The 25,767-nt window shown below is 41.9% G+C and overlaps 1 protein-coding gene across 1 annotated transcript in view; it reads left to right on the forward strand.

Annotated features, from left to right (window-relative positions):
• The window catches only part of SNX25 (sorting nexin 25), a 172,213-nt gene that overhangs the window by 82,690 nt on the left and 63,756 nt on the right, over positions 1–25,767 (forward strand). Inside the window, exon 7 of the mRNA XM_065405159.1 lies at positions 16,040–16,230. Coding sequence (XP_065261231.1) covers positions 16,040–16,230 — 191 coding nt within the window. The remainder of the gene's footprint in view (positions 1–16,039; positions 16,231–25,767) is intronic.

Raw genomic sequence — 25,767 nt, forward strand, 5'->3', positions numbered from 1 at the left:
CAGTCGGGAATCAATTTGGAGTGGGTAAACCTACTGCGGGGGCTGCTGTGATCCAAGTAGCCAGTGCAGTCACTGAGCTGCTGCTATCAAGGGTAGTGACTCTGGGAAATGTGCAGGTCATAGTGGATGGCTTTGCTGCAATGGGATTCCCTAACTGTGGTGGGACGATAGACGGAACGCATATCCCTATCTTGGGACCGGACCACCTTGGCAGCCAGTACATAAACTGCAAGGGGTACTTTTCAATGGTACTGCAAGCACTGGTGGATCACAAGGGACATTTCATCGACATCAACATGGGATGGCCAGGAAAGGTACATGACGCTCGCATCTTCAGGAACTCTGGTCTGTTTGAACAGCTGCAGGAATGAACTTACTTCCCAGACCAGAAAATAACTGTTGGGGACGTTGAAATGCCTATAGTTATCCTTGGGGACCCAGCCTAACCCTTAATTCCATGGCTCATGAAGCCTTACACAGGCACCCTGAACAGTAGTAAGGAGTTGTTCAACTAAAGCCTGAGCAACTGCAGAATGGTGGTAGAATGTGCATTTGGACATTTAAAAGTGCGCTGGCGCAGTTTACTGACTCAGTTAGACCTCAGTGAAACCAATATTCCAATTGTTATTGCCGCTTGCTGTGTGCTCCACAGTATCTGTGAGAGTAATGGGGAGATGTTTATGGCAGGGTGGGAGGTTGAGGCAAATTGCCTGGCCGTTGATTACGGGCAGCCAGACACCAGGGTGATTAGAAGAGCACAGCAGGGCGCGCTGCACATCAGAGAAGCTTTGAAACCAGTTTCGTGACTGGTCAGGCTACGGTTTGACAGTTCTGTTTTTCTCCTTGATGAAAACCTGCCCTCTTGGTTCACTCTACTTCCCTGTAAGCCAGCCGCCCTCCCCCCTTCGATCACCACTTGCAGAGGCAATAAAGTTGTCATTGTTTCAAAATCATGCATTCTTTATTAATTCATTACACAAATAGGGGGATAACTGCCAAGGTAGCCCGGGAGGGGTGGGGGAGGAGGGAAGCACCGGGTGGAGTGGTGGAGGAGGGGAAGGACAAGGCCACACTGCACTTCAAAACTTATTGAATGCCAGCCTTCTGTTGCTTGGGCAGCCCTCTGGGGTGGAGTGGTTGGGTGCTCAGAGCTCCCCCACCCTGCGTTCTTCGGCGTCTGGGTGAGGAGGCTATGGAACTTGGGGAGGAGGATGGGCGGTTACACAGGGGCATCAGCGGTGGTCTGTGCTCCTGCTGCCTTTCCTGCAGCTCCACCAGATGCCAGAGCATATCAGTTTGATCCCCCAGTAGCCTCAGCATTGCATCCTGCCATCTCTCATCTTGCTCCCGCCACCACTCTTTTTGCTCCCACCAACTCTCATCTTGTTCGTTCCTTCTGTCCTCGTGTTCATTTTCTGCTTTCTTGGACTCTGACATTGTCTGCCTCCACGCATTCTGCTGAGCTCTTTCATTGCGGGAGGACTGCATGAGCTCAGAGAACATTTCATCGCAAGTGCGTTTTTTTCACCTTCTTATCTGCGCTAGCCTCTGGGACGAAGATGATAGGGGGAGTGTTGAAATATTTGCAGCTGTGGGAGGAAAAAAAGGGAGAGTAGTATTTAAAAAGACACATTTTAGAGAACAATGGGTAGACTCTTTCACGGTGAACCAAGCTGTTAACATTACATAGCATATATGCTTTCGTTACAAGGTCGCATTTTGCCTTTTATATTGAGGGCCTGCTGGTTTGGTGTGAGAGATCACACACACTGGGCCGGGCAACAGAATTCGGCTTGCAGGCAGCCATGGTAAGCCACAGTCTTTCAGCTTCTTCAACCTTCATAACATGTGGGAATGGTTTCAAACAGCAGCGCCCTCCTTTCCCATACCAAGCACCCGTTGGGTTGGCCATTTCAAAGGAGGGGCAGTACTGGCCGCGAATGCATCCCAAGTCTTCATGGCAAATTAATCATTAAACACGCTTGCTTTTAAACCATGCATTATATTTACAAAGGTACACTCACCGAAGGTGCCTTCTCCGGCTTCCCGGTCCGTGAGCCCGCCTTGGGAGGGTTGGGTTGGGAGGGTATTGGCTCCAGGGTGATAAACAGTTCTTGGCTGTTGGGGAGAATGGTTTCTCCGCTTGTGTGCTGTGCGCTATCCTCATCCTCCTCATCTTCCTCGTCCCCAAAATCCTCATCCCGGTTGCATGAGACTCCCCCCTTGCAGGTGTCCACAAACAGGGGTGGGGTAGTGGTAGGGGCCCCCCCTAGAATTGCATGCAGCTCATCATAGAAGTGGCATGTCTGGGGCTCTGACCCGGAGTGGCTGTTTGCCTCTTTGGTTTTTTGGTATGCTTGCCTGAGCTCCTTAATTTTCATGCGGCGTTGCTGTGGGTCCCTGTTGTAGCCTCTGTTCATCATGCCCTTGGAGATTTTTTCAAATATTTTGGCATTTCGTCTTTTGGAACAGAGTTGTGATAGCACAGATTCGTCTCCCCAGACAGCGATCAGATCCAGTGCCTCCTGTTTGGTCCATGCTGGAGCTCTTTTGCGATTCTGGGACTGCATGGTCACCTGTGCTGATCAGCTCACCATGCTGGCCAAACAGGAAATGGAATTCAAAAGTTCCCGGGGCTTTTGCTGTGTACTTGGCTAGTGCATCTGAGTTGAAAGTGCTGTCCAGAGCGGTCACAATGGAGCACTCTGGGATAGCTCCCGGAGGCCAATACCGTCGAATTGCATCCACGCTACCCCAAATTCGGCCCGGCGATGTCGATTTCAGCGCTAATTCCCTCATCGTGGAGGAGTACAGAAATCGATTTTTAAGAGCCCTTTAAGTTGACAAAAATGGCTTCGTTGTGTGAACAGGGGCAGGGTTACATCAATCTAACGCTGCTAAATTCAACCTAAACTTGTAATGTAGACCAGGGCTAAGTCTAGTCTAGGTTTTTTTTCCCTCTTCCTTTACTTTTCTTTTGTGGAGTTGGTTCTGTATTTTATTTGAAGTTTTGTTATTTCCTATTGCTTAAAAACAACCATTATAACAATACTCTTTACTAGCCAGCAGCATAGTGGGGTGGAATGTTGAGGCTAGCCTTAATTCCTAATTTAGGACAACAGCAGTTTTGATTTCCTATAGCAACCTTAGAGTTGAACTACTCCTAAATATCCTTAGTTTCTGAAAAATTTCTAAGGTGGAAGTTTTGTTAGAGGAAATGTAGTAGTATAATGTATACTTTTGCAATTCTCATAATGTTCTGCAGGCTTATCGTTTAACCTTGCAGCTATTTGTGTCGCACCCCATATACCAGCTTTCCCACAGTCAATATGATTTAAGGTTTCACAGTTCATAACCTTTTTTTTTTCAATTATTGTTCAAAATATTGACACAAAGTGCACTAGTTAGTAACTATTATAATCCGCCGAAAGGTAGAATAAACTTCAAGTTCTTCATCTGTTTTAGTTATTCTCCTAAGGATTTCTTCCTCCAAAATATTCAGGGTCAACCTAGCTGGAGCTGACCTTCAAAGGACACAGTGAACAGGTATAAGGTTCAAATTTTGTTTATTTTTAACGTGGGCAGGAAGTTATTTGAAAAAGCAAATATAATGTGTTTGTTAATCTCAGTGAAAATATTTTAAAGAAAAACACCATTACCTTGTGAACCTGATCAGAACAGCTTAGTTCTAAGCTGCACCTGTGCCCTAACAAGTGTCCTGGGTGTGTCCCAGGACATCCTTTGTGATTCCTTCTTGCCCCCTGCTCCCCCCAACCTCAGTCAGGAAGCTCCTGGCTCTGTATTCACTCACAGCTCTTAACTTAGATTCTGGTGGTGGTTTTAGTCCTACTGTAATCTGTGAACTCCCCTTCCCTCCTCTTCTGAAGACTGCCGCAGCCCTTATTGGAGATGGCTAGGTTTGCTTCTGCAGGAGTGCAGTTTCTTTGCTACTTGGGCAGCTGTAAAGGCAGAGGATTGGAACAACTAGCACCACATGACCAGCATATGCTCCACAGACCAATCAGTTGCAAGTGTTTTGTTAATACATAATGGCAGACACTTTGCTAGTACATGACAACCAGAAAGAAAAAATGACCAGCCTGGTTTAATTATGCAGCTGATTGAATAGCAAAAATTAACAGACAACATAACAAATGAAAAATGGACATTAAACTTTTAAAATTCTTTTGTTGTTAATTATCTGCTGTTGGTACCATCTGTTGCCTAGATCACTTGGTGACAGGGTGGTTTTATTAAATAGATACAGTACTGTAATTTTAAAAAGATTTTTATCCTGTAATTGTTCCTACTGCTCTAAACAGTGAAACATGGTCTGTGATATTATTTCTTTTCAGTTTCACGTTTCTTGAATCTTCTGGAGCATAGGGGCAAATATCTCAGCGGTCTGAGGTGTAGGAATACTTTGAGAGGTTCAGTGATTCACAGTAGTGATGCCTGTTGTGGATGATTTTATTTCTATGGCCAGGAGAGTTATTTGTGGTAATCCACTAACATTTAAGTGACAAGAAACCTAATGTAGCATCAAATGCTTTCTGAGGTGTTGACTTTTTATTTTTGCATCATGCAGCACACTGAATAGATGCTCTAGTTTTAAACACTTGCATTGCAGGTTACTTTCCTCATTTTCCCACAGACAAACCTGCTGAATCTGATTTTATGCTTATCTGCTGCCTCATTTCCCCTCCTCCCCCCACAAAAAAATAGTCAAAGGATTGTAACTATGACTGTTGGAGGGGGAGTGCTTTTTTGCTCATCTTGTGTTTTGTATGCTGATTTTTGGACTATGTTCTTCTCTATTGCAGCTTTTGCTCAGGTCAAAGAATTCCCATCTTTCTACAGTTAGTGTCAGTTGTAAAACTCTCATCATTTTGTCTTTCGATAAGAAGTGATTGTTTACTGAGAAAGCATCAGGTCTAATTTGGTCACAAATTTAGGTTTAGTAAAATTCAGTTTTTAAAAAACCTAAGACTGGTAGAAATATTTCTGTGAAATTCTGCTTCTTTTATTCTAATCTTAGCAGAAACAGTTTGTAAGATGATATATATTCCTCTGCAGTATTTTAACATAGGCATTGTAGCATTATGTGAGTGGGAGAGAACCAGAAAGTGAAATTGACTAGAAACTGGCAAGAGACAAAAATAAAACTAACTTATATATTTTCATTGTCCAAATTAAAAGAGAGATTCAGAAAGTAAAGATAGAGTAAAACTGCAAATAGTAAACTTTTCAACTGATTTCTGTTAATAATCTAATGGGTGGTTCATAATCTAAAAATGTGTTTTTTGTTTTTTGTTTTTTTGTTTTTTTAAAAAGTACAACTCTTTTACTCTGCCAGTTCAGCATTTTTGTTTCTTCTGTTATTAATTATTATTATTGTATTACATTAGTGCAAAGAGGCCCAAACCAGGACCCTTTTGCTAGATGGTGTACCAGCCAATATGAAGATACAATCCTTGTGCCAAATAGCTTACAATTAACTGGATCTCTACTTACAGTTTTTGCCAACAGCCCAGCAAGGCTTGTAGCATCACCCACCAATTTTCAGTTCCCTGCCTTCCACATGACTCTAGCATGAGCAGAGAAATCCATCCTAGGAGGACTGGAAAAAACACTCTCTCATTAGAGCTTTTCAGACACTGTATTTTAATTGTCCAAAGGGCATCACAGTTGACAAAATCACTCCCTTCCAAGCAGGGAGTGAGAAAGTGTGGCCTGAAAGGGAACTCTGCCCAAGAAATCCTTGGTGCAGAACTAGATTTCTCAGGGTGAGTATTCCCATCAAGTATAAAGATATTTGTATTTATAGGCAGAGCTGAAGACTAATGGAGAAGCAGAACCATTGCAACAGGACTGTTTGTGGGGAGAATTCTTAAACAGACAGCTATAAAAACATCTTTTAGACATCATTTACCCTGAAGCTCAGTCTTCAGTCTGACTTGAAGTATGTACTTTTTTTTTTCTCTTAAGCCAGTAGGTCAGGATGTAATAATATCAGTACTCAGATAGCATTTTATATCTTCAGCACAGCATAGGCACTATTGGATTTTAATTCTAACAAAACTCTAGCATGAACTCCCTTCTTTGTTTCAGTATCGGTGATAGGCTGTGCTCAGAGAACTGTGGTTGTGCTAGCATGGGTACTACTCTCAACTCTGTATGTAGAGAGAGAATAGTTCCTGCAGGTCAGGGTTTGGGTTATAGTGCAACTGACCTAGGCATAACCATTGTTGGTTCTAATTCACATTTCCAAAAGCAGTTTCACTGAATCTTCTCTTTCTTCCTGATTGGGATCTTCCAAACATGCTAGTGGTGCTAATGGAGCTTGCTGTTCCACTGTTCAGTTGGATAGATGCCTGTCATTGGGCACATGCTCACATAACTTCTGAGGTGAGGAGTTCCCACCCTGCTCCAAACAGAGGATATGCATGCTGGATGCTCACTGGAGAATAGTGCAAACTCACTCCCTTCCAGAAGTTTGCCTTTATTGCTCACTTAAACAACAAAACTAATATTAGCCTAAGTTTTCTCCCCTACAGGACCTCTCTGTGTGTTTTCACTGGAGTTACTTCTGTCACATTAACCTAAGTGACAGATGATTCAGTTAGAGTCCTGGAATTTGCCACCTTGTAGGGAATTATACAACCTAAAAGCTATTTGTAAAAATCAAAAGTTTCACATTCACTTCATCCAGTATCCTGTCTTTGATTGTGACAAGTACCAGGTGCTTCAGGGGAAGGTGTAAGAATGCCTGTACTAAAATTCATATGAAATCCTGGAATTGCATCTAAGCAGGTTTCCTTCCTAATCCCGGTCAACTACAGGTGGTATTTACTGGAGCATGAATGCTTATATTACTTATATAATTTAATCAGTCTAGTACTGCTGTAAAAATGCTTCTTGGCTATATAAATCCGTCCAATCCTTTCTTGAATCCCACTAAACTCTTGGCCTTCATTATGTCTTGTGGCAGTTAGTTCTACAGGTTGGTTACGTGTTAGGTCAGGGGTGGCCAACCTGAGCCTGAGAAGGAGCCAGAATTTACCAATGTACATTCCCAAAGAGCCACAGTAATACGTCAGCAACTCCTCTTGCCCCGCTCCCAGCACCTCCCACCCACTGGCAGCCGTGCCGATCAGCACCTCCCCTTCGCTCCCCGCACCTCCCGATCAGCTGTTTTGTGGCATGCAGGTGGCTCGGAGGGGGAGGAGCAAGGGCATAGCAGGCTCGGGGGAGGAGGCGGGAAGGGGTGGAGTGGGGGCAGGGCCTGTGGCAGAGCCAGGGGTTGAGCAGTGAGCACCGGCCGGCACATTGGAAAGTTGGCGCCTGTTGCTCCAGCCCCAGAGTTGGTGCCTATACAAGGAGCCTCATATTAACTTCTGAAGAGCCACATGTGGCTCTGGAACCACAGGTTGGCCACCCCTGCGTTAGGTTTAAAATGGGAAAAATAGTGTTCCCACTTGTCAGTTTTAAATTTCCATCCCCATTCCCTTGTGAAATGTTTACTATGTATAGTGCCATTCTTGGAATCCTTGATTTGAAAATTCCCCTTAGGTTGTATAAGTATTTTCTATGATTAACCAACCGGTGGCAAGTGCTTATAAATAAAAGTAATTCTCTTCCTTAACCTCAAAAGAATTAGTTTTACCTTTATTTTAGCTGTTTTGTCATGGGCTTGTGAAAGAACCCTGTTTACTGTACTTTCCAACTTGAGGTCAATTGGCATTTTCAGAATTAAGCAAATACTTTTCTAGGCCCAGGCAGGCTTTAAAAATGTAAAGTTCAGTTCAGAGAGTTTACAGAGGTTTATGATGATCAGTAAATGCTGCAGTGAGGGTTAGTCACTGTTGACCTTCATCTTAAAATGTTAAGCAGATTTTTTGCCGCTTATATATTTCAGCATGGCATTACGTAAGCACTGAGTGTGCTCAACTCTACAGGTCTTGCAAAAAATACATATAGTGCTGTGTGTATATGAAACTTCCAGATTAGCCAGTTGGGTTAATACCGCAGAAGCTGCAGCTGATGGTGTCAGTAACAAATCCACTAGTTTCACAAAGCAGTGTTGTGAAAAGCAAGATTTTTTTTTTTCCTTTGGCAATATAATCTAGCAGTTAAATACAGATACACCTTTCCTTTATGTTGTTTCTATCAAGAGGAGCAGATATTCATTAAACAGTAGAATACAGTTTAGTTAATGTTTTTGTAAGAACTACATATCTAATTTTATCTGTCTTTATCTAGGTCTTTATATTGCATCCATTGCTGTGGTATCTGAGTGTTGGTATTAATTGTCCAGATTTTAGAACAATAATATTGTAAGTAAGGGAGAACACATAAGGAAATAACAGGAATAGCGGGAGTAAAGTCTGCTATTTGCTGACATAGCAGACTTGGACTTCTGTAAGGCGTTTGACTTAGGGCACATCAACACAGAGCAGTACTGCACGCTACAGGAGTGTGATTTCTGAAGTGCACTCATGTATTGCACACTAACTGGTCCACGTAAACCCTGCTGGCATGAACTAAAAGTTCCCTAGTTTTATTTTAATGTTTCTGCTGTTGGAAATGTTAATGGTAGGACTGACTGACTTTAAGAATAAACAATAATTTTGCCTAGGATGGGTGAGAAGAGTGGGAAGGGTGAGGTGGGAGAGAGGGAAGGAGGAGGAAGTGCCTCATTGGAATGGCAGCAATGCCTGGAGTAGTGTATGGGAGCACTTTTCTGTGGTAGGGCAGGGGACCCTGGCACCTCAGCAGGGGAGGGAGTTTGCGATGAATGCCCTGTGGTCCACCTGAAGGAGGCAGCAGCCAGAGGTGGCAGGGAGTGCCTCGAGGGTCCTGTCCCCAAGCTGCCAGCCCCATACTGCTACCCCAACATTGGGCTGACTCCACAGACCCGGCTTCCTTGTGTGCCCAGGTACAGCTGCCAGCACCTCGTCCAGGTCTTTTCCTGGAGGTGTGGTACTGACTGTGGCTGTGCCTGCAAGCCGGGAGGGAGCAGGTGAGTGAGCTTCTCTCAGTGGGGCAGGAGAGGGAGGAGCTGCAGGCTCACACTTGGGTACTGTGGGAGTAGGTGGTCGTAGTCCAAGAAAGTGGAGACCCAGGAGCACCTCCACAGCCACTTTCAGGAACGGCAGAACTGGTTCCTGAAGTGATGGGCTGATGCTACAGCCCAGCTGGTTCCCACGGCAAGTCTGGCTGAACAATCTTCCCCTGGTTCCACCCAGGGAAGAGGAGGAAATTTCAAGGCATCCCAGCCAATCTTCTTTTCTTAAAGTTGGTTGTTTGGTTTATATATACCTCCACCCAACTCCTTCAGTCCCAAAAATAGTTGTTTGTGTTGTTATTCTAACAATAAACAAAGTAATATAGTAACTGTTTCTTTGTTACATGGGAGCCAGGGCCTAGAACGCCACTTCCCTTACTACTACTGCGCAGTCCTGGCTCCCGGTCGCACATAGTACACATCTCCATGTGTTATATTACTGATACCGACAACACCACAGCTGTGCTTTGTTTAGCATCTCCTCCTTTTCCTGCTTTGGGTGTGCGTGGGGTGTTCCTGACCAACAGACCTTTGTTACATTTCAAAAGAAACCCTTCTGGAGTCAGTTAATCATTTTTAACAAACTTGTGAGTTCATGTAGATAAACTGAACTGATATGCACTCGTCGAGAGAAAGAACATGTGCCAAGTGTGACCAACACTTAACCTGCACTGAAATGGAATTATCCAGCATCAAGTTAAAATGAAACAGGAAAGTCTAAATTAAATAAAATACGTTGTTTTTATTTTGCTTATTTCCAAAATGGCTTTGTTGAAATCAAAAGGACTCTGCAAGACATTTCGATTTTGATGAATTGGCAAAGTCTGATGAAAAAGTACTTTGAAATTTTTCCAGCCAGCTCCACTTCTTTTACTTTTAGTTCCTGCTCCCCCACTCTTTGTATATAGAAACTCAGCACACTTGTAATCCTTAAAATTGACAACATTCACCCATATTTTTTTAAAATAAAAAGCCTTCAATTCCTTTCACTTTCACATGCATTGTGTGCTGTGAGGGGCAAGGATGGGGCAAAAATATTTCAAGAGGAGTACTTGAAACAAACAAGTCTTTCTCTCCTTGACCTGTTTTCCTCAGGTGATGTCCCCATGTGGTCACTGACCTTTCACCTAATTATAGGCAAATTTTAAGTTGTTTCCTTTATGTTCAACTATATCTATTTTCTGGGGGAGGTAACTGACATTTTGTAATATGGGACTCTCACTTCCTGGATTTTAAACTTTTGAAAGGGGAAGTCTCCCTTTTTCTAGACTGCAGCATAAATTTTTGAGTGCTAGGTTCTCTCTGAATTGTCCCCAGAGAACCCCACAAGATCAAGATCTCTGCCAGTTGCCCCTAAATGATAGGGCAGAAGAGAAAAAGCACAAGCCACGAGCATGTCGTGATAATGGCTTCATATCTTACTGTAGCCTACCTGGGTTTTGCCATCTGTATCCATTTTAATGTCTGTTTCTTTGGAATGTTTTCCACCATTCACATACAGACAGAATAGAATATCTCAGGCAAAACTGCAACTGTTCATATTAGTTATATCATCCATGCAAACTGTCTATATTAGTAATTATTTCAGACACATTTTTTCCATTTCCCCCGTTTCCTACCCCTTCTTTAAAAATGGTAGAGATCCATATAGATAATAGGAATTTGTACCTTAGGGTACGTGAGCTTCCCTATCCCAGGCATAACTGTTCTTCTGTTCCTTCTGAATCTCTCATACTACTAACTTACACCTCTGTTAATTAATGCTCCTTTTGTCACTTCCCATTCAGGACACCACTCAGCCTCTCCCTGGCTCATCCCAGTGCTCTGATCCACCTTATTCTTCAAATCCTTCTTCAAAACACTACTTTTCACCACGTTTCTGCCACTCCTCTTCATTCTGTCACTCTCCATTGACAGTCTGTCTTCCAACCATGCTAATACTGTATTATGAAACTGAACATCCCAGGAAGTTAACCTAAGACAACTCAAGGTGAATGCACCCTCTGAATTCCTTCGTCTGTAACACATAGACAAAATACAAGCACAGCTATTCCTGCAAGAACTTTCCTGTTTTCTCACTCCACTATTTCCTCCTCCTTTGCCCATTTATGCCTTTACTCTGTATATAACCTATATACATAGAATATAAGGACTTTGTGTTATCAAGTGTCAAGCAAATCTATGATGCTATGTAAATAGTCAATTATAGTGATGATATTCATTCAAGCAGAAGAGAAAATGAGTTAACTCTCAAAAATGAGCCATCTGTCTCCATGGTGTGCAATCTTATCTATGAGTCAACAGAGCATTTAATTTATTGTTTCACTCTCCTGGCTAAAAGTTGCTGCAAATGTGAGAGAAAGGGAGAAGTGGAGGAGAGGGCGGGAAAAAGACTTGAGGTACAATATGCTCCCCTACCCAAATTGCAAAATGTACAGTGAACAAAGAATTTTGACAGGCATTGGGAGGTGCCAAATTAAAACCTATCACTTGCCATTTCCACTGCAAGTCATAAGATAAAACTAAAACATTCTGATAATGACAGTTTGAATGATTGCAGCCACATTTTTTGTGTCAAACACCAAAACAACACCAATATTGAACAAAAATGCTCTCCCAAAAGGCTTCCTGCCACCCCGTTTATTAATGCCCTCCCTCCATGTGCGCGGGCTGCTCATTCTCACACCCTCCCCTCCCCGTCCTTTTTATTAATGTTCTCCTTCTGTGTGTGTGTGTGCGCGCGCGCGTGTGTTCACTCTTTCACATACACAGTTACAGGGCTAGCTGCCCCTTTGTGGTCTCTCTGGTGCACCCTCTCATGCATTTGGCCTAATGTGTTTACCTATCCTATGGTGGAATTGCACAATTCTCCCACTCTGTAGCCCGGAGCTGGTCTAAGTACTTAGTATCCAGCATTTTTACCCAACAGGTCCTATTGAGTTTGGACATGTGCATTTCTTCCCTTCGGGAGTCTGTGGCCAGTGGTATACTATGATCAGACAGCCTTCTTAAAGCCAAAGTATTATTTATCTTAGCAGTAGGAACAAAATATTAGAGGAAAAAAGGATTTCAAAACCGTCTACATGCTGGTCAATCTGACCTAGTGCACTACCATTCTGTGATGGTGACCTAGACAGTGGGTCCCTGTGTCTCTATCAGGTTCCCCGAAATAACTGATTTCTTGAGACAGCGGCCCTTTAAATCCCATTACAGTTATATGTTCCTGGGCCTCTTCCTGTCCTGGTCAAAATCAGCTTTGTAGGTTGGCTTGAGGTGGAGGCAAAATCATCAAAGCTAATAGTTCTCGTGCTGTTCCTTAACAACTACTAAGTGTTTGAGAGATGGCTGTCTTGAGCCATTCTTTGCCTGCCTGCCTGCCTGTTTTTTCCCCAGAAAGACTCCTGCTGAGATTAAACCAACATAGTCATACAGAAAACTCCCCAATAACCAGGCAACAGATAGTATTCAGACAAATTATTATAGTGCAGCTCCATAGAATCATAAAATCATAGAATATCAGGGTTGGAAGGGACCTCAGGAGGTCATCTAGTCCAACCCCCTGCTCAAAGCAGGACCAATTCCCAACTAAATCATCCCAGCCAGGGCTTTGTCAAGCCGGGCCTTAAAAACCTCCAAGGAAGGAGACTCCACCACCTCCCTAGGTAACGCATTCCAGTGCTTCACCACCCTCCTAGTGAAATAGTGTTTCCTAATATCCAACCTAGACCTCCCCCACTGCAACTTGAGACCATTGCTCCTTGTTCTGTCATCTGCCACCATTGAGAACAGCCGAGATCCATCCTCTTTGGAACCCCCCTTCAGGTAGTTGAAGGCTGCTATCAAATCCCCCCTCATTCTTCTCTTCTGGAGACTAAACAATCCCAGTTCCCTCAGCCACTCCTCATAAGTCATGCGCTCCAGACCCCTAATCATTTTTGTTGCCCTCCGCTGGACTCTTTCCAATTTTTCCACATCCTTCTTGTAGTGTGGGGCCCAAAACTGGACACAGTACTCCAGATGAGGCCTCACCAATGTCGAATAAAGCGGAACGATCACGTCCCTCGATCTGCTGGCAATGCCCCTACTTATACAGCCCAAAATGCCGTTAGCCTTCTTGGCAACAAGAGCACACTGTTGACTCATATCCAGCTTCTTGTCCACTGTGACCCCTAGGTCCTTTTCTGCAGAACTGCTACCTAGCCATTCGGTCCCTAGTCTGTAGCTGTGCATGGGATTCTCCCGTCCTAAGTGCAGGACTCTGCACTTGTCCTTGTTGAACCTCATCAGGTTTCTTTTGGCCCAATCCTCTAATTTGTCTAGGTCCCTCTGTATCCGATCCCTACCCTCTAGTGTATCTACCACGCCTCCTAGTTTAGTGTCATCGGCAAACTTGCTGAGAGTGCAGTCCACTCCATCCTCCAGATCATTAATAAAGATATTGAACAAAACCGGCCCCAGGACCGACCCTTGGGGCACTCCACTTGAAACTGGCTGCCAACTAGACATGGAGCCATTGATCACTACCCGTTGAGCCCGACGATCTAGCCAGCTTTCTATCCACCTTACAGTCCATTCATCCAGCCCATACTTCTTTAACTTGGCGGCAAGAATACTGTGGGAGACCGTATCAAAAGCTTTGCTAAAGTCAAGGAATAACACATCCACTGCTTTCCCCCCTCATCCACAGAGCCAGTTATCTCATCATAGAAGGCAATTAGATTAGTCAGGCACGACTTCCCCTTGGTGAATCCATGCTGACTGTTCCTGATCACTTTCCTCTCCTCTAAGTGTTTCATAATTGATTCCTTGAGGACCTGCTCCATGATTTTTCCAGGGACTGAGGTGAGGCTGACTGGCCTGTAGTTCCCCGGATCCTCCTTCTTCCCTTTTTTAAAGATGGGCACTACATTAGCCTTTTTCCAGTCATCCGGGACCTCCCCCGAACACCATGAGTTTTCAAAAATAATGGCTAATGGCTCTGCAATCTCATCCGCCAACTCCTTTAGCACCCTCGGATGCAGCGCATCCGGCCCCATGGACTTGTGCACGTCCAGTTTTTCTAAATAGTCCCGAACCACTTCTTTCTCCACAGAGGGTTGGTCACCTTCTCCCCATATTGTGCTGCCCAGTGCAGCAGTCTGGGAGCTGACCTTGTTTGTGAAGACAGAGGCAAAAAAATCATTGAGTACATTAGCTTTTTCCACATCCTCAGTCACTAGGTTGCCTCCCTCATTCAGTAAGCGTCCCACACTTTCCTTGACTTTCTTCTTGTTGCTAACATACCTGAAGAAACCCTTCTTGTTACTCTTAACATCTCTTGCTAGCTGCAACTCCAAGTGTGATTTGGCCTTCCTGATTTCACTCCTGCATGCCTGAGCAATATTTTTATACTCCTCCCTGGTCATTTGTCCAATCTTCCACTTCTTGTAAGCTTCTTTTTTGCGTTTAAGATCAGCAAGGATTTCACTGTTTAGCCAAGCTGGTCGCCTGCCATATTTACTATTCTTTCTACACATCCAAATCTATGGCTGCCTGTCTCTGTCACACACATGAATGTATATGTGTATTTATGTGTGTATATGTTTGGTTAACCCACAAAAACAACAAGGAGTCCGGTGGCACCTTAAAGACTAACAGATTTATTTGGGCATAAGCTTTTGTGGGTAAAAAACCTCACTTCTTCAGATGCATGGAGTCTGGTTAACCCGGACAGCCTCCCATCCACCATCACTATGTATATATGTAAATATTATTATATAATGAAGGTAGATGGAAGGCTTTCTGTTTTTTTAAAGTACACAAAAGTAGTACCCAGATTGTAAGATGAATCTTTAACGTATTTGAAACCTAATTGAAAATGTGAGTTTAAAATCATTCATGTCGGCTTTCCCTGTAGCACACTTGCATGTATACGTATTCCATGTGGTTATTTCTTTGAGGCAACTGTTTTTTAAAATAAAACACTATATTCATGTGCATAACTGGATTTTCTAGTACACCTCTACCCCCATATAACGCTGTCCTCGGGAGCCAAAAAATCTTATAATGTTATAGGTGAAACTGCGTTATATTGAACTTGCTTTGATCCGCCGGAGTGCGCAGCACCCCCCCGCCCCCCCGCGAGCGCTGGTTTACCGCGTTCTATCCGAATTCGTGTTATATCGGGTCGCATTATATCGGGGTAGAGGTGTATTCACACGTTCTAAAAACATGGCCAAGTGGGTAAAGATCTGACCATTCATCGCTGAATGCTGGCTTAATCCGGAGTTGGGTACAACCTGAATTGTCCACGTAGCTTGCTTGCAGAGCTCACGTTACATGCCTGCACAAGAATAAGAAGTTTTGTGATTGAGCAACAGCATTGTACTACCTTTTAACAAACAGAATGGATTGGCAGGAGTTGTTCACGTTCAGGCATAGTACAGGAATAATTTTCAGTGCTGCATCTTTTGGTTTTTATCTGTGTTTTTAACTAGGCATTTTTAAAACTATGGAGAAGGTGCAGTGGGGAAGTGTGGAAACTTGAAGCACTCTGATTGCCTATGTTTTATGCACAAGCCTCATTCTTTTAAATTTTTAAAATATTTTTCCCATGTCATCACAAATTGTGCAGTCTCGGTATAGTCTTAAAGGACTGTTGTTTTGAGTGGATTTCATCCGGCTCAAGTCCGTCTCTTAAGTAGATACTGGAATAACAGGGGCACAGTGCTGGACAAGGTCAGATGACAGATATGTGGAGCTGTGTTTAAATACTTGGTATATTTGCATGATTTTTCTCTTAACTATTTTATATGTACACTTGCTGTGTTAGTGGAGATATCCCAGAACATACTCTATTTGCTTCCAAAACAGACTGGTGGCTTTTTTACTTCAATTCCAGTTGTATGTTGAATGACAAACACTTCAGAAGCTTGTAATCTGAAGTTTTCCGTTGTGAAAGATAACTTCTTTCTTCCCTGCTGTTTATCATAGATACTAAAGGTAAAGAAACCGCTGCAATGAAAGCTGACCTCTTGAGGGCCCGCAATGTGAAAAGGTACATTAATCAGCTGACTGTGGCAAAGAAGCAGTGTGAGAAGAGAATAAGGCTTCTAGGAGGTCCGGCTTATGACCAGCAGGAGGATGGTATCTCTGATGAGGGTGATGGCCCTCAGAGCCAGAAGGTAAGTATTACATAGTGTGTATAAGGCTAGAATGAAAATTTTCCAGGTGTTAGTATTTGATCACTTTATATTTCACTTTTAATTATGAATGAGTATTATCCAAGGGAAACATGTTGGTGCAATTGTTTCATGTTATATTCGGTTCAGTGTTGGGAAATTATGGCAATAGTTACCTTGCAAAGTACATTGTAATGTGTTAAATACATGGTACTGGTTTTGTCTGTATATAGAACTTCATAAAGGGTTCTTCAGCTCACGAGTTTGCTAAATTTTCAGACTTGCCATATATAGTAGACTGAGACACACTTACAGTGGTGGTCTTCATAAGATTACCTCCATATCTGCAATATTCCTTGGTCTCCCTATATTTATTATAGGAAATACCTTGAATATTTTAGTTGTCTAAGGCAACTGGCATTTTTCAATGGCAACCACTATGGAAGAGATTCAATAAGACTATTGACTAAATCAGTAGGTCTTGGAAATATATTGTTGCACTAGCCAACAGCTGCAAAAATGAAAATTCCAGTTAATGATCTAAGATAATAAAGTGTAATAGGGCTAATGTACTCTACTTTCTGTGCCCTTTGGACTAAGCTCAGTAATTGGAATATTGCAGTTAAAAATAAAATGCTACATTTTTTACATAGGTGAGAGAGAGAAATGTTAGTCTTTATGCAGGTGGTTTTTTTAAGTTCATTAAATCGTTGTAATAATTGTAACTTGGTTGAGAATCGGAAAAAAAAATCCATTGCTGGAAAATAATTCTTACTGAAGATGGCAATATACCATTTTACAGTAAGTGTAGAAAAGTAAAAAGCTAAAGTCTGAGAGGAAAAGGGTTTGTTTTCTTTTTCCTTCCTTTTTAAAATATGTTTATATAAAAGCATCTGTCATAGGAAGTGCTAGGCCAGTCTTGATCTATTTCAGAAGCAGAGAGATCCTGTTGTTTGTTAATGTAACCTGTCTTACAGGCCCACAAATCACTTCCATCTCTTCTAAGGGGGGGGTACCCTATCGACAGCTGGGTATTGTTAACTGTGGGTCAGCTCCTGCAAACAATGATGCATGTGAGCAGGCTCATTTTAAATTAATGACTCTACTCACAGGAGTAAAGCCAATGTCAATCATAAGTATTTGCCTTGTTGGTGGTGGCAGCAGCTGTACCAGAGCTGAACTAGAACTGCCCATCTCTAAGCCTTTGATATTCTGAAAGGACAAGACCCAACAATCTCCCTTCCCTCCCTCCCCGGCTGTTTCTCCGAGAGCAGGGTTTGGAAAGCGCTTCCCAGCCCTACCCCCCATTCCCTGTGAGCGGGGAAGAAGAACACAAAGCTGGGCAGAAGAGAGGCACAGCATGGAATCCTTGATTGTAGATCAGATGCCCGCTGGTGGGGTTAGACTGCATAGCTCAGCTCTGGGAGGGAGCCCACTTTTATTGGCAGTGCTTCCCTGTATGCTCTCCCCGTCTTAGCAATAGCAGCAGTCCAAACTTGTATTTACAAGTAGCCAGCACTACCCCAGATATTGGCCCAGCCCCTGCTGAGGACATAGGTAGAAATATCCAACATGTGGCAAGGCTTCTCTTTGTTTTATTTTGTTTAACAAAATGAATTAATATTGGCTTATTACTAGCTGTGACCCTCACCTTTCTTAAAAAGAAAAGAAAAAACAAAACAAAACAAAGAGGCTGGTCATTCCAGTAGCCCTTTAAGGTACTACATTGTTTAAAGAATAGCTAATAAATGTATATGAAACACCACGTTTGCTTTTCTCCTATTACAGTGCATGAAGTATTTGAAGAACAGACATTTATTGATGTATTTTGGGTAATACTGAAGTGTGTAGTAGATGCTTGAACTAGTCTAATGGACTTGAGGAGTATGTTGTTCTATTTAAATGGAAAGTGAGTTGACTAATAGCTTAGAATTATACTTTTGTCACTGCCACACATACAGCAACCTTCCTCTTTGGTGGGATAGAGGTGTTGTATTTTCAGTAAATGTCCTCATTTTAATAAATACTTCAGTTATAGAATTAATTTGGAAGTGAAGTCGGGGTTCCTGTTCTCATATTATAGATTAAAGGCATGAAAAGCTAAGAGGAAAAAAATTATGCTCAGTTCTTTCACAGCAAAAGCAATGCTGGTTATAAAACAGCTGCATCTTACTTGTAGGTTAATATACAAACTAGTTTTATTTTTTTAAAATACTGTTGCATTTAATTTTCATCTTACTTCATGGACCTGAATCTGATTGCTCTGTCTAGGCCCTGAATTTAAAAGTAAACGGGTGTGTTTTTAACTAGATGTCTAATAAAACTGGCAATTGGCTGAATCAATATTTTGTAGTTAGCTGGGATACTGACTGTGACGGGTTGGACCCCTTGGGAAGCCACCTGATGTGCTGAGATACCACTGAGTCTACCTGTTCTGCCAGTCTGGGCCCCCTTTTACCTGTCTTGCTGAGCCAGGCTATTAAAACCTCCTCTAACACACACACAGGCAGGGCCACACCCAGCTGCAGAACAGCTTTGGGAAGACTCCGCTTAAGGGACTTGCTCCAACACAGTGGTGCTCGCTCCTTTTAAGGGGTACAAACCCAAAGGTTTTATGAAATTTGTCCCCTCCCTCAATGTAAAGAGAGGTGTGCATGCTTCTTGCCCCCCCCCCCCAGTTAGAAATTACAGAAACTGTGTTTGTTATTAAACCAAACAAATTGTATTAACTATGAAAGGCAGATTTTAAGTGGTAAAAGGGGTAACAAACAGAACAAAGCAGATTACTAAGCAAATGAAATCAAACATGCACACAGCTAGTTTCACCAAAGAAATTGGTTGCAAATAGTATTTCTCACCCTATCGGCCATGGAGAGTAGGAGTCGGCCATGGAGAGTAGGAGTCCCCTTTGCATTGCTCCCCACCCTTAAGTAGGATTTATATAAGGCGGGAATCCTTTGTTTCCCAAACTTGACCCCCATTCCCTTCCAGTGGAAAGTTACAAAAAGTCCCAGGTAATGTTTAGTATCAGGTGACAAGACCACCTGACTCTGTAGTATCACAATGTCCAGAAGTCAGTGGCAGTATGGAGCATCCGCAGGAAGGCCAAGCCTTTTCACAGTCCATTGTCTTCACTGATGGGCCATGAGCCCTGTCTGGCTTTTCCATTGTTATACCTGAAGTGTTAGCAGTGGGCGTCACCCAAAGTAGCATAGTTGAAATACAGATACATAGTCAGTATTCCTAACTTCAGATACAGAAATGATATAGGCATACAAATTGAATAATCACATTCGGTAGATCATAACCTTTCCAATGATACCTTACATGATCCATATGGCATAAAGTATATCTGTTATGTTATATTCATATCATAAGCATATTTGCATAAAGAGTATGGAATGAAACATCACACTGATCCTTATGCTATATTGGTTATGATATTTGGTTCCAGAAAAGTATTCCCTTTGAATTAAGGTAGAATATAATGCACCCTTTAAAATCTATTTAAGATCTTTATCCTTTTTCTAAAAAAATCACACCTGCACAGCAATGCAGTAGCTTGATCAAGTTCCTGTTGTCTAGTATTCATTGAAGAAATTATTTACATCATCTGTAAGCTGTTGCAGTTACATTATCTTATCTATAAGGAGTGTTGTATAGAGTCTTTAGCTGATTGGTTCCCAAACTGTGTTCTGTGAACCACCAGTGGTCCGTGGAGCACTTGCAGTCTTGATTTCAGTCAATCTACAAAATGGATGAAAAACTCCTTGCAGCCAGAAACCATTTGAGTTTGCTCTCAGGCAAAGGCAACTGACTGCACAACCATTCTGTTGATCATGGCTGAGTGGAAATTGTAGTGGAAGAGAAAAAATTAGCTTGCCTCCACCACAGACAAGGTATATACATTGATTCTTTGTTGTAAGTGACGACACTTTGATTGTGATTTCTGATGCTCCAGCCTCTTTTCCTCATGCTTTGTGTCCCAAGTTATCTTTATATCCGGATAACCGGATATGAGGATGGTGTAAAGGGAAAGGGCTTAAAACTCTTATCCCTTTCCCTCCCTCATTGCCTCTTGTATATGCTAAAGTAAAAAAGATCATGGCAAATAAGTAATGTGTTAGTCTGAAAGTATGCATTTTGCTTGGATTTCTTCCCAGAGTAAATGGTAGGGAAAATAGCCAGAGCTCCTTAAATGATAAATGCTCAGTAATCCTTGATTGCTAGTCAGTATGGTGGGTGTATCTATTGCCACAAAGCCAAAGGCCCTCCTAGGTTTTTAAGGTACTGATGATTTGCCTTTTTAAAAAATGTATTATTGTAATCAAGGTACAAACAGTATCCTTTACATGGGATCATATCATGATTATTAACTTGCATCATGGGGGTATTTTTCCAGTATCATTCACTTTCTGCTATTTTTCTGTTTCCCAAAAAGAGAGGGTATCAAAACAGAAGTCCTCTTACCTGACTCTATAAATATCATCAGAAAACCCTCATAGGAACTAGATTTCTGTTCACTAAACTCTCCTCTGGTAGCACTCTTCTCTAAAGCACAAAATCTGCTATAGCTCAGGAAACAGTTACTAGCTATATGTCAGTGTTTTATGAATAGGTCAGTGTGTATGTGGGGAAACCCTGGTCTATTATGTAGTAGTACTTGTATTATAGATTAAAGGAATGAAAAAAATGAAGATCCAAAATTATGCTCATTTCTCTGACAGCAAAAGCAAAGCTGGTTATAAAACAGATGCATTTTACTTGTAGGTCAATATACAAACTTCAGAGAATCTTAAAGGTTTCTAGTTTTTTTTGTTTTTTTTTTAAATACTGTTGCATTTAATTCGTAGTACAGAGCCCTACAAATAGCACTGGGCAGGCCATGGGTGTGTTGGATTAACAGTTCACAATAAAATAATGACAGGTTTCAGAGTAGCAGCCGTGTTAGTCTGTATCCGCAAAAAGAACAGGAGTACTTGTGGCACCTTAGGCCTGGTCTACACTAACCCCCAAATTCGAACTAAGGTACGCAACTTCAGCTACGTGAATAACGTAGCTGAAGTCGACATACCTTAGTTCGAACTTACCGCGGTTCAGACGCGGTCCACACGCGGCAGGCAGGCTCCCCGTCGACTCCGCGGTACTCCTCTCGCCGAGCTGGAGTACCGCAGTCGACGGCGAGCGCTTCCGGGATCGATTTATCGCGTCCAGACCAGACGCGATAAATCGAACCCGGAAGTTCGATTGCCAGCTGTCGAACTACCGCGGTAGTGTAGACCTGGCCTTAGAGACTAACAAATTTATTAGAGCATAAGCTTTCGTGGGCTACAGCCCACTGCATCCGAAGAAGTGGGCTGTAGCCCACGAAAGCTTATGCTCTAATAAATTTGTTAGTCTCTAAGGTGCCACAAGTACTCCTGTTCTTTTTAATAAAATAATGATTTCACATTTGTCTCACCTACTGTATAATCACCAGGTCTTGGATTGCTCAGAATTGCGAGGGACAAGAAGTTCTGTGCACTTTGCTTTAACCATTGTCTTCAAGCAGAGATAAAGGTTGCTGCTTAGTTTTCTCTTCAACCTTGAAGCCGCTTCAGAGTTAAAAAGGCTTAAAGGGTCACTGTTGAGGCCGACAATTCTAAGATTAGATCTACTCAGTGTATGTTGGTTTGAGGATGTGCACGTGATCCAAACGTGTATGTGTGCCAGAGTAACTTCCGTCTGTCCTCTAATCAGGGTTGATAGTGAGCAACAGTGATACTGAAACATACAGGAATCCTTCACGGAATATTTCAAAGCAGGGTTCAATATCCTGCCTCTTCAAAACAGAAGGATAGTGTAGTGCGAACACAGGGACTCTCAGCAGTATAGGTCTTGAATTGCATGTATGTTGTAGTCCAGTCCTGCAAAATAATCATGAACATTTAGCTCAGTCATAAAATCTACTTCCTTGTCATTTATTGTGATGAATGCTGATTAAAATATTGATATTTTTGTTCACCTTTGACTTTTAAAAAAAGCTCCTTTACTGATGCCTTATGAAAAAATTGAATATCATTCATCAGTATTTCTTACCTTATTCTTTAAAAAGTGTGTGTTTTCATGCAATCTGTTTCTTAAGATTTAAACTGTCAGTGGTTCTTTTTTTTTTTGCTTGAAGTCCTAATTTTTTATGGCATCATGACTGATTTGCTGTAGAAATTATTGTACCATGAAGGAATTACAATTTAGGGAGGTAACATGGTCCAGTGGATAGATGGGCCTGAACTGGGAGCCTAGTCCTTTGGATTCTAGTTCCAACTGTACCAGTGACTTACTCAGTGACCCTAAACAAGTGACTTCATCCTCTTTGCCTCCGCTTCCCCATCTGTAAAATGTAAATCTTTGTAATCTATAGATAGAAACACTACGCCACAGAAGAGCTAACTGTTATCATTTAGTAAGTTAGAGACCAAGTGTGTATAGAAACTGGTGCACTCTTAAGGAACAAAGATTGTTCTTTCATTTGTATACCTTCTTTAATAAGGAATGAGAAAAGAGATGAAAAACACAATAGGCACGTTGAGTTGTTTTGAAGTAGAATATGTGAGGTTTCATCAGATCTCTGAAACTTCAAGAATTTTCTCTAGTATTTTTGATGATTAAAAACAAATAATGATCTTACCTTTGTGATGGAAGAAGTGACCATGAGTCTTACCTAACAATATTTAGCTCTTATGGCACCTTATATTTACAAAGCAGTTTGCAACTAATCCGCTGAACAATTGCTCTGGGGTTGGTTGGTAAGGATTATTCTCATTTTAAAGGTAGGTAAATAGAGGTAGCGAGATTAAGTGATTGTGACGCAGAATGTCATTGATGGAGTGATTAGAACTGGGGAACTGATTCCCACTCCAGTGCTCATTCCCCTAGACCTTATTTCTTATCAGTGAAATATTTGTAATGAAATCTAACAACACACTGAAAATTTAAGACTGAACTGCTTTGGAGGATCATAATTTTTTGTGGTGTTAGGTTGCAGAAAGGCAAATCACAGTCTAATATGTAACATTTCTGACTAGCTTTCTTCTGACATTAAATTATCCCCTTGGTTTGGATTATGCCCCAGAATACTTAGAAGGATCTAATCAGTTGGGACAGTAATGGCTTACTGAATTATTTAAATAGCAGATAAAATGACAATGTGTTGATTGCAAGATATTCCAGATGGTTAACCAAAAAAAAAAGGGGGGGAATTCTTGGAAAGGAAAAGTTATTTAAATATCTCTTCTTGCCACAGAAACAAAACCTGATAACTGACTTTTTCTAAGTAAACACAGATTGTTTTAAACACACAGATGTCATTTTGCACTTTCAATTGCTAATTACAAAAGTGCAATCTTCATGAATAATTAGCACATTTAAGATGACGACAACTATGGAGTCGTATGCAAACTAGTGTCAAGCTGACATAACTGCCACTGTGAAAGGATATTTATTACAACAGCCTGTCCTATAGCAGAGCTATCAATTACTACTTTCAAGTTTTAATGTTTAATAATTAGCCCCATTGCTGTCAATTTTAGCAGACAGGCCAATGACTGGATGAACATAAGAGACTGAATTAATCTTTCCCTCCAGAGGGGTTCCACCAGGTCAGGGTTGAGGCAGCATTCAGTCTAACTTGCTGCCTGTGCTGTACCAGTAGGGTGACTAGATGTCCCGATTTTATAGGGACAGTCCCAATTTTTTGAGTCTTTTTCTTATATAGGCTCCTATTACTCCCCACCGCCATCCTGATTTTTCACATTTGCTGCCTAGTCACCCTATGTACCAGCTTCTAGAAATAATCCTGGAGAGAGTGAAGTTCTCTGTTTGTTTTTTTCAGCTCAGCGGCTTCAAAAGCACCGAATGCACACACAATAGAAATTAAAAAAAAAAAAAAAAAGAGGGAATGAGTGTCTGTTTTAGGGACTCTAATAGAAGAGAACTTATTTTTTTTGGATGGCATTTTCTCCCCATTCACTTTTGAATTCTTGTCTACGTCCTGTAGGATTGCTTGCTTTTCATACCCACATTCCTTGCTCTCCCATTGCAGCCACTGTCCTTCTATATGAAAGAGATTGGAGGGGCATGCAATATGCCAATGCGGAGCACTACAGCTGAGCCCACGGACTAGTCTTAGAACTGTCATTTATGTCCTCCTCCTGGATACTCTGATCACCATTACTGTAATAAACGGTGTAATAATAAGCCTTTTTCGACAGAAGCAAATGGATTGTTGCGGATTTACAGCGTGAGCTCAGAGACAGCAGCTCACTAAATACACAAGCAGGTTTTTTTTAATGTAAGCAGAACTAGCCAATTCCAAAAGATTATGCTGTGCAAAATAGAGAGAAGACATGGCACAGGCTTATCAGCTAGACCAGGGGTCGGCAACGTTTGGCACGCGGCTCGCCAGGGTAAGCACCCTGGCCGGCCGGGCCAGTTTATTTACCTGCTGACGCGGCAGGTTCGGCCGATCGTGGCCCCCACTGGCCGCGGTTCGCCGTCCCGGGCTAATGGGGGCGGCGGGAAGCCGCGACCAGCACATCGCTTGCCAGCACATTGTTGAAATTTGTTTTGTTTAGAGTTGGAATAAAAACAAAGAATTCTAAAATTTTCCGTGAACTAAATTTTTTTAACAAAATTCGTTTTGGGTCAATTGCAATGTTTAGTTGAAATTTTGACATCTTTACAGTTTTTTTTTTTTAATTTTTACACTAAAATTAATTTCAAAACAAAAAGTCATTTTGATACAAAAATCTAAATGTTTCATTTTGAAAATGACAAAATGGAATGTTTCGACTGTATCAAAATGCTTTTTCTAATTTTTTTTTTCTTAGTGAAATTTTGACAGAATTGATCCATTCCCACGGAAAGTTTCAGTTTTGATGAAATATCATTTTCCAAGCAAAAAATGTTCCACTGGAAAGCTTTTGAACAGATCTACTGTGAAAATTTGAGATGGAGTCATTCTGAGACAAATATGGAAACCTACAATTACATGTTTTTTCAGTTGCTTTTCATAACTGAACTTTTGATGATGCTTCAGTCCTAAGTGTAATGTTATGGATAGTGCCCTACCAATTGACGGCTGTGAAAAACAAGTTACAGATTCATAGATTCTAGGACTGGAAGGGACCTCGAGAGGTCATCGAGTCCAGTCCCCTGCCCGCATGGCAGGACCAAATACTGTCTAGACCATCCCTGATAGACATTTATCTAACCTACTCTTAAATATCTCCAGAGATGGAGATTCCACAACCTCCCTAGGCAATTTATTCCAGTGTTTAACCACCCTGACAGTTAGGAACTTTTTCCTAATGTCCAACCTAGACCTCCCTTGCTGCAGTTTAAGCCCATTGCTTCTTGTTCTATCCTCAGAGGCTAAGGTGAACAAGTTTTCTCCCTCCTCCTTATGACACCCTTTTAGATACCTGAAAACTGCTATCATGTCCCCTCTCAGTCTTCTCTTTTCCAAACTAAACAAACCCAATTCTTTCAGCCTTCCTTCAT

The sequence above is a fragment of the Emys orbicularis genome, chromosome 5, assembly GCF_028017835.1.
Source record: "Emys orbicularis isolate rEmyOrb1 chromosome 5, rEmyOrb1.hap1, whole genome shotgun sequence".
NCBI classification, from domain to species: Eukaryota; Metazoa; Chordata; order Testudines; family Emydidae; genus Emys; species Emys orbicularis.